The sequence below is a fragment of the Astatotilapia calliptera genome, chromosome 13 (genome assembly GCF_964374335.1).
Source record: "Astatotilapia calliptera chromosome 13, fAstCal68.1, whole genome shotgun sequence".
NCBI classification, from domain to species: Eukaryota; Metazoa; Chordata; class Actinopteri; order Cichliformes; family Cichlidae; genus Astatotilapia; species Astatotilapia calliptera.
In genome coordinates, this window is record NC_137434.1 from 25,337,711 (window position 1) to 25,354,687 (window position 16,977).

Sequence of the window (16,977 nt, forward strand, 5' to 3'; positions counted from 1 at the left end):
GATGAGAAGGGTTATGAATATTAGCTTTGTGCCAGATGTCATGAGTGGGATCCTGTGCGAGGAATGATTCACAGATGGCGAAACGTTTTTGGAACATACTGTGTGATGTTTTTGCTAGGTTTTATAGGCTGTGGATGGACTGAGAAGAAAAGGAGTGGAGACAGGTTTTTGAGTTTATGACACTGCATTTAGTCTAAGGGCTATTGCTTGCAGGAGAGAGTGTCTTTTGCTGAAAGTGTGAGTGACCTGAAGCTGATCTCTCATAGACCAGTCCTAGAGTTTCACACCCCAGAAAGCTCACATGACCCTGGGTTGGTTACCCAGGCAAGGCCCAGGCCTCAGGGACCTGATATCCTGTTCCACATGGGATCCACACATTTCGTACTGGCAGATGAGAAATTCATACATACATACACAAACTCCAAACATGAAACACACACACACAAAGTGCAGACACTCTTGATGTACATTCACAATAGTGCCCTCACTCGTTTTCTCTCTAGCACTCACACACAAGACACTCACACAAATACACATACGTTACATTCCCAGAAATCCTCAGAGGGGTAAAGAAGGGCTTGCAAGAGGGAGGGAGAAAAAGAAAAAAAGCAGCGTTTATTGTATTCAGGCCATTCATAAGCTCTAGACGTGAGGAAGGGGGAGTACAGGGGGGCTTGCAGGCAGTGGGGGGTTCCCTTTGCATGGCTCTGAAGGGCCCCTCCCACCTCCAGATATTCTGAACATGCAGGAATTCCTCGCGACGCAATTAGGGGCACATTTTCAAAAGCATCTCTCCCTTTACCGCACACATACTTGAACATACTCACATGCACCCATTTCCTATGATCTATCATGAGGCATCTTTCCAATAATGACCACTGAAGTATTCTAAACTAACACACACACACACACTTCAGTACAAAACACTCTCTGTGACCAATGCTGCTTCGCCTCCCTTTTATTCCCGAGGAGGAGGAGAGACGGAGAGAAATCCCCATGACTATTCTGCGGATAATGACATGCGCTGTCGACAAAACAATATGGCTAGTCTAGACTTCCCTTCTGCTTTTGCCAGAGAGACTACTGTTTTGGGGTCTTTGCTTTAAAGTCCAGTAATTGAATCTCGATCATAGCACTCTGAAGCATGTATTAATCTGTACAGAACATTCACCAACTTAATATAAGGCCTTATTAGATTAGGCAGACAAAAAAAGTTGCCATTATTACAAACTATAAAAAAAAAATCAGGCTTTCCAGGTAAATAAAAGGGAGTGGGCTAAGTAATTGCTTCCTGCAATTAAAGACATTTCCATTGAAGTAATTACAGTAAATAATGAGTGCTTTGCAATTACAAAGCCAGTTACTTTGAATGATGACAGTTTTGTGGATCAGCACTGACAGATTCAATAATGACAGTAACTAGTGATTCATTCACAAGGGTGATTTGTAATTAAAACACACTAGAGACTTATTGTTGTGAGATTCCGAGCCAGGTTTGCTGCAATTATTTCGACTGCGGTGATCCAATGAGGAGGGTATCAGTAAGTCAGAGACAGGGAATGTGTTTAACAACAACGAATAAAGCAGCACAGAGCAGTTATCAGAGTAATCAGTTAATTAAAACTGTTTAAACCTCAAGTCTGTGGAGGTTCATGTGGCTTTTTACTGGAGTGTTGCATTATTGGTAATCATACGGAATGTAAGTTTCCATTCATGCTCGCCTTCTCACGTGTTTCATGTTAGCATGTCTACTGATGGAATTGAAAATGTAAAGTTAGACAGAAAGACAAGGTTTGGTCGGTGCACAAAAACAATGTTTATTTCAAATTAGGCAACTGTGTTGGGTATTTCTCGCAGTTTTATGGCGTTTTATAGGCCAAATGATAAACCTTTTCTAATATACTGAATATTAGACCTTTGTTAATGGTCATACTCTCTGTGAAAGTGTTCCTGTGCTTCTGTGTTATAGCTGAGACCCACCCACTGTTGGCTATTGGGGGGGAAGGAGGGATCAGGCCTGTTGACATAGCCATAGGTGATGGCAAAAATGTCAGTGTAAATGTGACTGCTCTCTCTGTGCCATTTTCCCGTACAGGGTCATCACCACAGGCTGCCCGACACGCTGGAAACTGCCTCAAGCACAGGGCAGCGACACGACATTAAACTGCAGTATGCCTCCACGCACAGGAACACACGTCTACGCACACACCGACTGCTTTTTATTCCCACTTCCAGATCAGTTGAGGAAGAAAGAATGAGTGAGAAAGAGACAGACGGTACAAGCTAAAATGAAAGTGTAGGGCGATGAATTCACCCTTTCATGTCGAGCACTTTTGCTGTGTAACTATTGATTTTTCCCTTCTTGCCTTTGTGCTGAAGTTTTCTCTTTTTTTCCCCCTAACCTAGAGATAGAAGGCCAGACTCGGTTCAAATGGGGGCACTTGTAAGGGGGGTCCGCATTCAAGTCGGGGAAGAGAAGTCCTCAAAAACCCACACACAAACACACAAAAGGGTAACATTCCTGAAATTTTGCCTCTTTTTCTTCTTTCTCACTCTTAACACTCACTTCCAATTGTTTCACTGCCTCTCACGTGGCTTTTGACACCTTCGACTCACCGAGCTTCAGTCAAACTCAGCTCACAGTGAACAGCTAGAGAGAAAAGGGGAGAGTCAAATGGACTATGAGAGAGGAGGGGAAGGGGGGAAGGGATTGTAGAGAGGACAAGGACTATAACAAAAGCGAAGAGCACTTAACAGCACAATGGCACGGCAGTCCTTTCCAAAAGTCAGCTGATGTGCTGAAGGGCGTTCAAAAGTCCTTCAATGTATGTGCGGGACAAAGAGAAGGAACCTTTAGCTAATCTCAAGGAAAAACATCCCATTGGACTTTGTTGTGGACTTAAACTCAGTAAATGTATATATATTCTGCAGGAGAAAACCTGTACTCACTAAAGTCTGCTATTAAACCATCAAAATATCCTTTCAATAAACTCAAAGTGACAGTAACTGCATCTTTCTTTCAAGAGTTCTCTACTAAGCTGTAGTATCAAGGTGTAATTTTTAGCCAACATGACTTTCCAGAAAATACATCCTTTCAAATTATATTTTATAAAAAAAGCTACATTTTGCAAAATTATATCTTACTGCAGGGCTAACTTGTTTAACTTCAAGCCATCAGTCTGGAAATATATAATTTCAGCACCAACAACTAGCGTGTTCTGTCTTTAATCTTGTCTTTATGATCAGGGTACAGTTCAACTAACCAAACTGAAGCTTCTCAGTTTATTTATTCAGACTTCCGTGTTTAGCACTTGTTTGCGTCTGCATTTTTCCACATGGTAACTATCTGAATGACACAGCCTCTGATAAACGCTTTTAATACACATGGATTTTCCCACTCATGCTAACCTATCAGCACCAGCCAAACTGCATGTAGTTAGATAATACAGGCACGCTAACCCTGCGGTGGTAAGTGCTAATAATAGCGCATTAGCTTCCAGGGAGGGTTTTTTTTTTTTTTTTTGGAATAACAGACGGTTTCAGTATTATGAGGGAGTATAATATGCTCTTCGCCCACAAGCTCAGGTTACTGAAGGGGTGGTTTTGAAAACAGGATAACTTATTATCCGAGCTACAACCTACTCTATTTAAATTATTTAGGATCTATTTCGGATTTTAGCTTATTTTTTATGAGTAAACAGGGCAAAAGGAGTAGGAGAGATTGAGTGTATGACTTTTTTAATGATAGGATGCCCTCTTAATCACTCCTACATAAAAAAAAATAATAATAAATTTTAAAAAAATGCATTGCAGATTCTTTCTATAAAGGAATGTTACATCCTCACTTCCTACTTCTTGTCATGTCCTTGATAGGGAAAGGATGTGGTGCTATGGGGATGTGGGGGATTTGTAGTCCTATCAGGCGACCCATACACAGCCCTGATAAGACTTCTGGGACAGGGACAGAGGAAGAGGAAGTGAGTGGGTTTACAGCCGCCTACTTCCTGTGGAGCATGGGCCCATGTGGACAGGAGTGATATGCCCCCCGTGGATGCTGGCACTCTCGCCGCACAGTCCCACCAAGTCATTTCCTGAAAGAGGCAGCTCTCTCTGGGGGTGACTTCCTGTAAAAGTATGACCTCTTTGTTGCTTAAGAGTATCTCAGAGGAACAAAGACCTGGGAGAGCCCTTGGGAGCTAATGTGTACAATATATTGGCAGTTTGTGTGTTTAACACCACCATTCATGCTTTTGCTCTAAAGGTTATCACTACTAAGAATCTTTGCCCCAACTCCTGCTCATCTCTTTGAGTTTCACCAGTTTGGAGTAGGAAGGGACGATTGGGTTACGTCTAAATGTATGTGTTCACAAGTGTGTGTACCACAAGTGGGATGCTTTGTGTTGCTTTGCAAACACACTAAGTAAACCCCCGAGTTTCCCTTCAGCCCACCCTGCTGCTCTTGTGCTGCTCTACAACTATTTGTTATCTAGCCTTCTCTTTCCTCCTTCTGTCTCTAAACTCTTAGAAAAGCTTGCTGAGGTCTTTATCTCTCACTCAAATCCCTACAGCAGGTATACATGTCAAAGGGACCAAGGGGAGGAGGTCTCTGGGGGCAGCATGTTTGGTCTAGGTCAGCCTTGGGTCAAGCTTTGGCCTAGCTCTCTCATTCTATACTTCCAGCTTCCCACATGCCAGATTACCTGGACTCACAGCATGCCACCTCAGCCATGGCATTTCACACCTTTATGCTCTTAAACACAATTATCGCCAAAAGTTGAACAAATAATTTAAATTGTAGGTGTTCAATATAACTACAGCAGGAAATACTGTGGCAAAAAGACACAGTAATCAAATCTGTGACCATACAATATGGTGATTTTAGTCACTTTTCCACTTCCAAATGAGTGAATGTTTGTGTGGATACAGGTTTGATAGAAGCATTGCATGTGTCATATGAAGGTTACAAAATGAGCCTCAACAGAAATTAAGGTAGCATCGACCTATATCTAATAATAAAGAACCTCCACAGGGAAGCAGGTTGTGACCACAAATGGCGCTTCACTGGTGTTTCCCTGGCATGAAATTGGCTTTGTGTGGGTGTTGTTGGGAGAGCCGGCTGGTAAATTCTCCCCTTCTTTTGTTAGAAAAGGGGGGGTGAGCTTCATGCATAATGGTCTTAGCCAGGGAGGTCTGGAACTGTCCATAAATTGAATTATTTCAATTTGAGGCAGAGAGCGAGGGAATAATAGAGAGTTGCATTTACATGTGAACATATGAATGTGTGTTGATGGAGAGAGGCTCATTTTTATTCTTCTACAGGCCTCATATTGGCAAGTGAGTATATAAGCCAAGTTGCAGAAGATTACAGTGGAGGCCACATGTTACCTTGCAGCAGGAAGCTATGCTAATGGGGGGGGGGGGGGGGAAGAAAGCTGACTGATGCCAAAATAACCGTTTCCCTTGTGAATATTACAGTTTGTCATATATTTCTATTCTTACAAAGATATCAACTGTAATTAAAACAACTTGTTTATGTTAAAGTGTTTTGATCGTTTGTTAAGTCTTTTAAAAGCGAAGCTCCAAACTTCATGAATGCTGAAACATCGAATATGCACTTGTGTTTGTTTAGAAATGTGTTTTAGGGAAATGGTGTGCGGGTGTGGGGTGAAAATATTCCTGACACAATGTATTCGGCAGGGGAACATATGGCATACTGGCAGCAAGCTAGTTATCCTTATCCTCTTTGGAGGCTAAAATTAGCACTTCACTGTTTGTAGCTTTAAGCTGGACTCTAACCACTGTGATGGGGCTAATAATAAAGGAAAACAAAATGCTCAGTTGGCACAAGTACTTCGCATCCTCTGCCTTCTTTTTCGCTCTCTAGCCAACCTCCTGTTCCCCTCTCTGCCTGTCTTTCACCACTCCCTTTTAGCTCCTAATACTATTTCGACTAATCACTCCAAATTCAAAGACTAAATCATACTAAACATACCCACATGAAATGCATTGTTATCATATAAACGTTACTTGATCAAGATTCCCCCGTAAGCCTGTGTGTCAGGAAAGCCAGGATTTCCTGAACATGGACCCCTTGGCTAGCTTAAGAGCATGGGATGATGGGGCTAATCTCTTTATCAAAAGCTTAAATAAATAATGTGCTCTGTTCATGTGAGTGTTGCCCATTACTGTGTTTTTGTGTGTGCCAAGGAGTTAAACAATGATTCTCCTTTGAACAAAGTGTTGATAACCTTTTGCTTTGCGTTGCCTCTCCTTGCTTTTTTCCTTCACTCCCATTCTATAATTCTGCCCAAGTGAATGCTCAAACTACGTGTCTGACATACAAAAAAATAAAAAATAAATAAAAAGGAGATGTTACTTGTAGCTTTTCCTCCAATACTTACAAAAATAAAATGCTCACAAAAACTCAGTTGGCCGTTGACTCCTGGCGTCTACTGGCAGAGATGACTAAATTCTGTGGTCTTCCAGTCTGCTATCAGGGTTTTCCCTGAAAAGTTAACATCTATCTGATCAGAGGCCTCCTGGGCCCTGAGCTCAGCTCTTTTTCAAGTGAAGAGGAGGTGTGGGAAGAGTAGGAAGAGGAGGCAGAAAGAGTTAGCAGGGAGAGGAAGACTGAAGCAGAGAGAGTTTAAGGTCGTTTTCTGGGCCAGATATAATGTGTTGTGACACATAAGCGATGAGTTGCTGTGATTTTACTGTCAGACTCTCTGTGAACCACGATTAAGAACCGAGGCATGCTCTTGCTCCTAAGAGCTTGTTGGTGTGCGTTTGGTCCTGAATCTGCTGTGTTTGTGGGTCTCTGTATGATTTAATGCAATTTTGATCTGAACTGAAAACAGAAAACTGTAAGGAATGCACAACGTAAAGAAATTTATTTTGTCACCATTTAGATTCACTAGTTTCCCCTACACATGCACAGAAACACACAGACACACGTGCATGAGCGTGCTTTAACTTTTTCCCCATTCATTTGCATGACAAGTGCATTGCCACATTTCCACCAGTTTAGGTTTGCAAATCAAACATGAAAGGGGATATATACACACACATTTTCTATATATAGACAGATAGCGAGAGAAAAGAAAGAAAGATATCAATTTAACCAAAGTGGCATCTTTAAGGAACAGTGATACTACAATTGTGCAAATTATGGTGCTTTGCAAAAAATAAACCCAAAAGGAGTTCTCAATTGACACTTTTCAAACAAATTCTTGAATTTATGGGTGCTGATTCAAAACGATTTAAGTCTGAAAACTTGAGGCATGTGTGAAAAATCTCTCTCTTATATGAATTTAATTTCCTACCCACAGAAAAAATATTCCAGTCTTCCTCTTTTATATATTTAACTTTTCTTATCATAATCTCCCCACCCTGACACACAAGAGACACATACAAGGCAAAGAGGGGTGAGTAAATAGTATCTTTTAGCAAATACCAGTAATTAGATATAAGCATTTGGCATTCACGCCAGTCACAAATTAAAGAAGAGCCTTTCCTGTAAACAGACAGTGAGAATGTGTCTACATCATTAGTGTGCCACAATTATAACATGGGAGCTAAAGATACATTTCCCTCCCGCTTGCACTCCCTCTGTGGAACAAATGAAGTAGAACCCTTTTCTCTCTTGAAACGACAGCAAACTACATGATCTGACCTAAGTGCATTTGTCTGTGAAATGAGAGAGATAAAATGCAACACAGGCAACTTTAAAATAAATAAAAGCAACGCATTAAGTGAGCACTTTTTGTCTCATGTCATTTTAAAGACTTAAGCAGACCACATCCTGAACTAGCACAAAGACTGAGTGAAGGCACATAACAGCCAATGGAGTGAAGGGAAAGAGAAGCTAGTTGGTGTGCATGCAAGTGCACTTATGCACTTATGAATATGTATTTCATGTAAATTGTGAAAGACATATTGTGATGGTCTCTAGACTTTGCATTTCTTTGGTCATGCAAACATGGTCATATGTAACCAACAGACAGGCTGAGATTCAGACAAAGAGAACTATTTCTTCTCTTCTGTTTCTTTAAGTTAAGTCTCCATTAAATAAGACAGAAGCAGTGGTAGAAAAAAAATCAGTATGTACAAATATGAAACCAACACTCAGAAACACACAGCACACAATTCCCAGAGTCAAGGAGTCAAAAAGGTTCTGACATCTTATCAGAAAAGGTTTTATAACAATTACTTTATTACACACGAGACACATTTGTGCCAATAAAACAAAGATAGCGAAGCTGACTGACAAAGTAGACGATCATTTCACGTGTGAAACGATGCAGAGGGGAGGAGACGACTTTGTTTACCTATACCTCAGACCCTTGCTTCCTCACAAACTCAGCGGCTGTGTGACACCAGCCCTAATCCTAAAAGCAAACTGGCCTCTCACTGTGGGAACCTGATACAATTTCCTCTTTTTGAGGGGGGGAAAACTCCGGCCACTCTGAGTTTTCTTATTGCCTATGAGGCAATAAAAAGCCATCAAGGGCTATCATTTTCTGCAAAGCGAGTCATAACATGTTGGCCGACGCATCAGCCACTGAGATATAGCAAGGCTGTAAAGATCTCTGTGAATCCGAGAGAGGAAGGTTGTGATTGAACACCAAGAGGCCAAACATCTCTTTTCCCAGGTAACCACAGATAATAATGTTTATAATGCAGTAATCCAGTTTAGACTGAATAAACATAGCGACCAGCAACACTCAGTTGTTGAAGGATGTTTCCCCAAGGTGTTCTGTGATGCAATTACCCTTTATAGAAGTCTTCCATGCATTAATTTTATTAAACAGAAACTTTAAGCTCATGTGACCCTGTAGATATGAAACTCTTTTTGACGCGTTAGCACATGCTTGCACACTTTCCTTTAACCTCCTATAGGACAAAGACAAGCTTAAGGTGGCACGGCCAAAACTTTTTCACCTCTGGACTGACTGAAGATTTTATTTGCTAGCAGTGGCATATTTTCCTCAATAGACTCCCAAACAGCACTCTGCATCATTTAACACACTAATCAGGGGTAACTGTTCTGCCCCTCTTTTTCACACAACAAAGCATCGAGATGGTTTCCCAGCATTCACCCTGAGAATCTCTCCCTTCCTCCTCATCGCACTCTCTCGTTTTGCTCCGTTTCTGTTCCTCGCTGTCTTTTTCTTCCACTTTCATCTTCTCCTCTTTTCCCTGTGTTCACGCTCTGAAGATATCAAAGACTGAATCCTGTTTATGTCTGCCAGCTACTGTACTTACACACCTCCAGTAATACGGACTACAGTCTAATCAAGGGAGCCACAAACCTTTTATCTACCCACAGAGCCTCACATTTAAACAGATTACCGGTAAAGCTGGACACCAGTAAGACAATTACCGGACCTAGGATCTTCCTCGATAACGTCTAGACAATGTCTAGACAATATATGCATTCACAAAATGAAATACAGTTTTTTTTAAGGTATGTCTATAAGTTCTTTAATATTGTTATGAATAATCTACAAATTTTGCATGAATGAATAAAATCACTGTGGGCCTGTGTTGTAAATACACTGTAACTGCCTTCCAGGACTTATTTATTAAAGTGCATCTGATTCCCTCAGTTATTAGTCTTTAGCTCATTATTGCAACAAAAAATTGAAAAGAAAAGTGCATTTATGAACTCCTGGAAGAGAAAAGAAAGTCGGGGAGGGGATTATTTCACACAGACACACAGAGTTCTCTCTTCCAGTCTACTGGACAATCGGACCAATTAATCAGTGACTCTGAGGGCACCACGTGAAGCTGAATGATTGGACGAGGAGAGCAGGCTGCTGATTGCCTGGCACCTCTGTCTATGTCCCTGTTTGCCCACCCCAGGACTGAAGACTGCCCAATGAGACAACAGAAAGCAGCAGCTCCTGTGTGGCCTGACCTTGTTGGAGGGCACAGAGATTGGAGAGTGAATAAATGGATAAATGAATGGATCACAACAACAGGAATATTCCACATTGATCAATGGGAATTTGCGGCCACTGGAGGTTATACGCAGTGATTAACAGCGAATGCAAGGATGATCTATTCATTCAAATACATATCAAACCAGCGAAGTTGACTATCCAAATGTTTTTAGAGCCACATCCTCAAGAAGTGGTAGGCCAAATGCCACATCCTTCACCAGGCTAATCCCAGCTGGGACTGGGCAAATGTTGCCTTCGTCAGTACTCGCAGTCTTCACAAAGATGACATCTATCTAATCATAATGTACAATAAGCATACAGGAATTTTAAAGTGAAAACTAGAAACATTAGTTTAAACATCAGCGTGTGCAAAATAGATGAACTGGTTTATTGGACTATGAAAACATTTTAGACTTGGTTTTACAGACTTTCGGTTGGTTACACAGAATAATATGAGCATAAATTAAATTATTCCAAATATACAAGCCAATTTAAAAAAAAAAAAAAAGAGCTAGGCATCACACAACATCCCTAAATCTCAGACTACTACTCAGACACATAAAATGCATGCAGACACCAACACATAGCCTTACAGGGAGCTATTTGTCTTGGCGCGGCACACTGTACTCTTTACAAACGGTCTGGGTAATTGGTGATACATATCTAATATCACCAGTCATCGCCTCACTCCCTGGATGTTTCTGACAAGCAGAGAAGGAAACCCTGTAGCTTTCAAAAACAGAGCAAACACTTTGCTCCGCTCCTCTGCTGAACTCACATACCACATCGCTGCAGCTGCCCAATTCAGTGCCTGAATGTTATTCTGTTTCCTTTGCACGCCAGACCCTCAGAGAAGCCAAGGGGTGTCCTCACAAATTCACACAGGCAAAGAGGAGTATTTTATACTGGGAGAAAATGAGAAGGCCCGCTCATGTCCATGAGGGACACCCCTCCATCGCAGGCATATATGATCTGCTAGGTTTTCCTCTGCCCTTCGAGCATTATACTTTTCACAGAAAAGCAAGATCCAAGGCTGCAGAAAAGCTTCTCCAGAGGGCTTCTGGGTATTAAACAAAGGAGCCTGTTGGTAGGAACTAGCGAGCAAACAGCTGGGCTAATAGAGCGGGACTAATTAACTACAGGGTCGCTCTCCGACTCTACTTGTCGATGCTTGCTGGATGTTTACAAAGACATCCCAGAGAAAGGGAGGAGAAAAATAAGAGGCTTTCTTCTTTGTCTGCTCTTTAGGGAGAAAGGAGACACCCAGGACTGATTTTAATGACATATGTGAAGCAAATGTGATCCTCCCTCCATTTTTTTTTTAAACTGCCAATGGAATTTAGTGCTAAAAAATACCATCGGCATTGTGGTCAAAGCACAAACACCATAACTAAGAACGCAGCATGTGAGCATTGTCACCACACGCAAAAATAAAAAAGGGTTGTTTTTTTCACATTGTCACTGTGGCACTGAGAGCACTGCAAAACATCTGCTGGTTTAAGAGTTATTATTAACTAGCTTATTATTAAAAGTACATTATATAATTATCATTTAATTTGCTTTGTGAAAAATATTTTTCCCACAAATGAATTCAACAAGATTCACATGGTGAACACCAACTTTATATAATGCAAATCCCTTCTCATGAGTCTTACACTGTTGAATCTGGGAACGAGTACACTTCCGGATAGAGAGAAATTTTTATACCAGTGGCCAGTGAACCCTTAAGAAAAGAGGAAAGAGTGAAGCATGTGTTTGTCACAGGAATAGCCTCAGAAAAAAAGAGAGAGAGGAGAGTTCACTAGTTAAAGGCCCTCAAACTCAAACAGCATCGCTCTTTTGCTCCACTATAGGAGGAGGATTAAGAAGAGATGAACGTGGGGTAGACGATAAGAAGACCAGATACAAGGAATTATACAAAGATTGAGTGCTAAAGGAGGTATAGAAAGTGTGAGGACATGGACTGATGTACTTGAAAGAAATGGAGTAAAGGAGGTGAGTTGAAGGATAGATGAAATGAAAATGGAGGGAATGAGCAAAGAAGAGAAAGATGGCCATTAGCTGTGCAGCTCTACAGGCAGTGGGGAAGAAAGAGACATGAGAGAGAAAGGTCAGTGAGAAAGCAATCTGTAAAAGGTAGAAAGGAGGAAAAGGTAAAGGAAAGGGATCAGAAATAACAGAGAAACAAAGAAGTGATCAAAGAGAAAAGGAAGAAAAAAGGTTAAAGAAAGGTGCAAAAGGAAGTGGAAATAAAGTGAAAATTGAGAAATGGGGCAGATTGAATAAATGAGTGTAAAAATCTGAAAAATTGTATTATTCACGGAGAAAGAAATAGCAACAGAAGAAAAGATAAGCAAAAAGCATTGCAAAATGTACAACACAGAGGGAAAACAGAGCTGTGAAAAATGTAAGAGGGAATGATGGGGAAGAATTAGAGCGCCAAAGGAACAAAGAGAGGTGAGAGAACGGGAAAGAAGAAGGATAAACAAAGGTGGTGTTTTAGAGCGAGTGGGAGGCAAGGAAGAAAAAAAGAGGGAGGAGAGAGAGAAAAACATAAGGATACACAAGGAGGGAGAGAGAAACCGACTGACAGTAAAATGAAAGAGAGACAGGAGAGTAGGTGGGAGACAAGGGAAAACTGGAGAAGAGAGGGAGGATGTTGAGATGAAAGAGAGAGGGGGGGTGAAGCTGTTGGGGAGAGAGAGTGAGTAAAGTGCCAAACAGATAAATAACCAGCTTACTGGGATTACCAAGTGACTGACACAGAATTTGCCAGAGCCAATATGACGTGGCACTGATAGCTCTTAACCCATATAAACCTGAAACTGGTCCAAGATGTCCTCCAGTATTTACTGTTGTCACTGCATTCTAATGCTCACCACTGTGTGTGTGCTACATACATGTGGACTTACATATACGGGCACATAGCAGGAGAGTTGTCAGCTTTGAAAAGACATTATTAGAGCTGGTTAAACGTTACCTGGATAAAAAATACAAATGAAGTAAAAATGCACAACATGTCCAAATGAATGCAGACATGTTATCGTCCCTACGAGTTCTCCAACTAAACAGTAGAACTTGATTGTGCCTCGAATCTCAAACAATTGATTATAAGTATTCCTGAAAGGACATATAGGAGTGCTTTCACTTCAAACAAGCAAAAACAAGACTGACAAGTTGTAACAAGGAAAAAAACAACAACAACTAAACACATTAAAAAGGCTGGCACAGTCATACTTAGCTATTGTGCAATTTTATATGTATTTATTCACATGGATGTGTGACATCACTCTGCTTTAAAAACTATATATCATAATAGCACTTTGCACCATCAACCTCTGGAGGTTTTTTCTGAGGAAAGAAGTTTCCATTCTTGAAATGCCAATGGGCTAAAACTAGAATCACATGCTGTAACAGCCTCCACTTTTTCCAAGAGCCTCTCCACCAAACCTTGATGGAGTTTTATACAGTTTGATGTGTCTTATTGCACCTCCTGGTTAAATAGAATAAATAAAATGCTAGCAATCATGTTTGACGGCCTCATACACATATACATGCATGATGTTTAGCTGCCATTGTGCAACACTTGGACGAATCAAAGCACATCATTCATTTTGCTGAAGCACATACACATTCTCACACACACAACACACCCTGCATTATACTCTGTAATTACTTTAATAACAAACAAAAATCTGCAACAGCCTGGAAAAGGAGTTGGGGAAACAGATATGAAGAGATAGAGGGTGATGCGAGAGAGTCGGAGAAGGTGGGCAGACATAAGGAGCGGGTCTATAATTGGAAAGATGTGAAAAATGAAGTGTCAGTTTGGTCAATAGAGGGCAAAGGCCACAGAAGCAGGAGCCCAAACTCTGCACAGAGCACACTCATTAGAGCGACCAATCAGATCTTGCCTGGTTGCCCCAGACCATTACTCATCACAGGCAGAGGAGTGCACACACATTTCCACAATATCTCTTTGTCTTCCCCCGTTTTACTGTAATTTCACTCTTATTGTATCAATTTGGTCTCCTCCTCCATATTATTTCAATTTTGTCTCAACTCGTGTCTGACCTCTCAGTCCTGAGCATTACTGAAGAGGGAGAGTCAAGCGCATACATATACAAGACAGAAAATGTGCCCGAATTAAAAAAAAATAAAAAAAGGAGAGACAACAAGACCAAGTGTGAGACAGACTGAGACAAAGAGAGACAGAGTATGTGTGTGTGTGTGTGTGTGTGTGTGTGTGTGTGTGTGTGTGTGTGTGTGTGTGTGTGTGTGTGTGTGTGTGTGTGTGTGTGTTGACTATATAAATGGCTGCTCGTTGGAGTGGAAGGCATGGCGGCGCTCTCTGCTCCCACCCAGGCTCTGCCTCCTGGCACTGGCAACCCTGCAAACTGCTCGCCTTGACATCGCCTTCAATAATATATGAAGTTGCTTTTTTGACTACAGTTTGTTTGCAGCGCCTTCCCACCGCCACCATTTTCCCACTGCTGCCTCTCTCTCACAGCCTCTTTAACACACTCAGAGGCACACACATATTTTCTGATTGCATGTAGATATCCAACTCTGGCAGATTTGTCCAGTGGAAGGGAGAGTATGTATTGGAAGTGTATGCACAATAACAATAAAAAAAATAGGATTAAATTATGATGTTTTACATGCAATATTCTTCCAGATTAGTTCAGAATAGAAGCGGCATGAATCCAAAGACTGTTGTAAATATAAGTAACCTCTAATAAAGGTCTCAAGCTTCACAGCATAAGTTATTTTAACAAGTTATTAATGTGGGGGATTTTACACTCTCTAAACACTTTCAAGTGCATGAATTCCCAAAGAGAGGAGCGTAAAGCAAAAACAAAAAAGTTGCTGCACTCAGGTAAAGACTATCTACCAAAATATGTCTACACTGTTTATGTGTTCCTATGCAAAATGAAAAGTCCCTACTAGATCCCAGAGGAGCTTTCACATACTTGACCGTGACCTCTGACCCCTCTGTGAGTTCTGTTGCAAAAACCAATCCCCTTTCCAAATACTCTGAATCAGCCTCTCTCACTTCGTCCTCACACATAATAAAGTTTTCTCTGACGGATGTCGTATAATATACTCTGCATCTTGGTCAACACATAAACGGTGCCCCTGTCCTCTGTCACATGATCTCTTACCTTGTTCGCTGCTGTTGTCACCACTGTGCGATGTGTGTCCCCCGCTGGATGGTCCCGGCGTGCCTCCAGAGCGCGTGGACGCCGTGTCATCGTGATCTCTGTTCCAGGACGTCTGAGAAAAGGAGAGACAAAATCGAAAGGTTAATCAGCTAATCGAATACTCAACTTTCACTGATTTAAAATTTCATTATCATCTTTTGAAAGCTCTGGTCTAGATGTAATGTCCATTACATTCAAGAGAGCCAGTCAAACTCAAATGAAATCAATCTCTGCCAACTCTCAGCCCAGTCATCCAGTGTGTGTGAGGCCCTGCAACAGTCTTATGGAATAAGGATTATTGGGGCTTGATAAAGAGAAAAGCTCAAACAAATAGAAAGTGAACATGTTGTATTAGTTCCCAGCTTTCTGAGGCATGCAATCTGCGGCTGCCTCCATTTGGCTCAAACCACTAGCAGATGAAAATACAAAACAGCTACAACTTAAGATAGGCTTCAGCAAGCGCCAGGGAGTGATGTCATCCGAGCAGAGTGGAGAAAGAGGGAGAGAGAGAGCGCGAGGTAAATAACTCAAAGTATTGCTACATAAGTATAATTCCTCCCTTTTGTCCAAAAGGGAAAGGGGGGAAAAATGGATGACCAGTCCCACTAATGTTGAATTAAACTTCATCTGAGGCAGCAGAGCCAAGACTGGGACATAATCAAATAAGCTAAAGTTTCCCACAGTTGAGCAAAAAAAAAAATAGAAACAAAAGTATTGCATGACAAACCAAACTAAGGCTGATTTTAAAGAAATGAAAAAGTCTAAGCAACGCAAAAGTATAAAAACGCATTCCTTTTTCTATACGTTTTTTTTTTAAAATAGATAAACTTGACTGACAGCAGACTAAGATTCATTTTACTCTTACTAGTTTGTGTCATCAAAACACAAGCAGCTGACTAGACAGAGAGACTCAGGAGACAGGGTTTTATTTATATATAGTTATTTGTGCGTGTGTCTTAGGCCAGATGAGTGTCAGCTGCACACTGGATGGTAGAGAGCTAATGGCCCAGAAAGAAGTAAAAACCGAAGTCACACACACACACACACACACACACACACACACACACACACACACACACACACACACACACACACACACACACACACACACACAATATTGTCCACAGATGCAGGCAGACAAAAAATAGAGGAGTCAAGTTTTCTCCCATATATACAGGTCCGATGCTTACAAACAGACATACACTCTGCATACAGCCTGCAAAGAAAACACAGAAATCTCACCCTGCCCCATACAAAGCTGCTGCATACTATTGAAACTAAACCAGATGTTACTTCTTATCTCTGAGTGCCTCTGAAAAGCAACATTAGCGCTGAGGACAGGAGAGAAAGAGACTTCAGAATAGAAGGAAATGGAATCTAATGTGTTATCACACACAGTTTGCTATCACAAAAAAACAACGCAACAAACAAAACACACGCAGACAAACACTTATCGAGCCTCCTCTACCGCCTGCATGAGCCTATCTTTGCTCGGTGAAATCAAATGAAGGAGATATCAAGGGGCAATGTGGTGTTTGCATCACGCTTTTAGGGCTTTGCGACGAAATGACTGATAGAAACCCACACGGAGGAAGCAAGGAAGGAGACGAGAGGAGCACACTGGGGAACAACTGGTTTCAATTGGGACACTACAATTGGCTCTGCCGCAGCAAGAGGGTTTCAAGTTGAGTTTAGCATTATAAAAAGGCAGACACTAATTCATGACTCAGGTTTGTTTTAAACAAAATATAGAAGGAATAGAATAACAGAAAAGAAAAGAAAAGTCAGCAAATTCAACACATTTGGGGTCTGTTAAAGCTCTTTTGATG

General features: G+C 41.3%; 1 protein-coding gene across 1 annotated transcript in view; it reads right to left on the reverse strand.

Annotated features, from left to right (window-relative positions):
- Positions 1-16,977, reverse strand: part of meis1b (Meis homeobox 1 b) — a 76,320-nt gene that overhangs the window by 46,031 nt on the left and 13,312 nt on the right. The window contains exon 7 of the mRNA XM_026189899.2: positions 15,110-15,221. Coding sequence (XP_026045684.1) covers positions 15,110-15,221 — 112 coding nt within the window. The remainder of the gene's footprint in view (positions 1-15,109; positions 15,222-16,977) is intronic.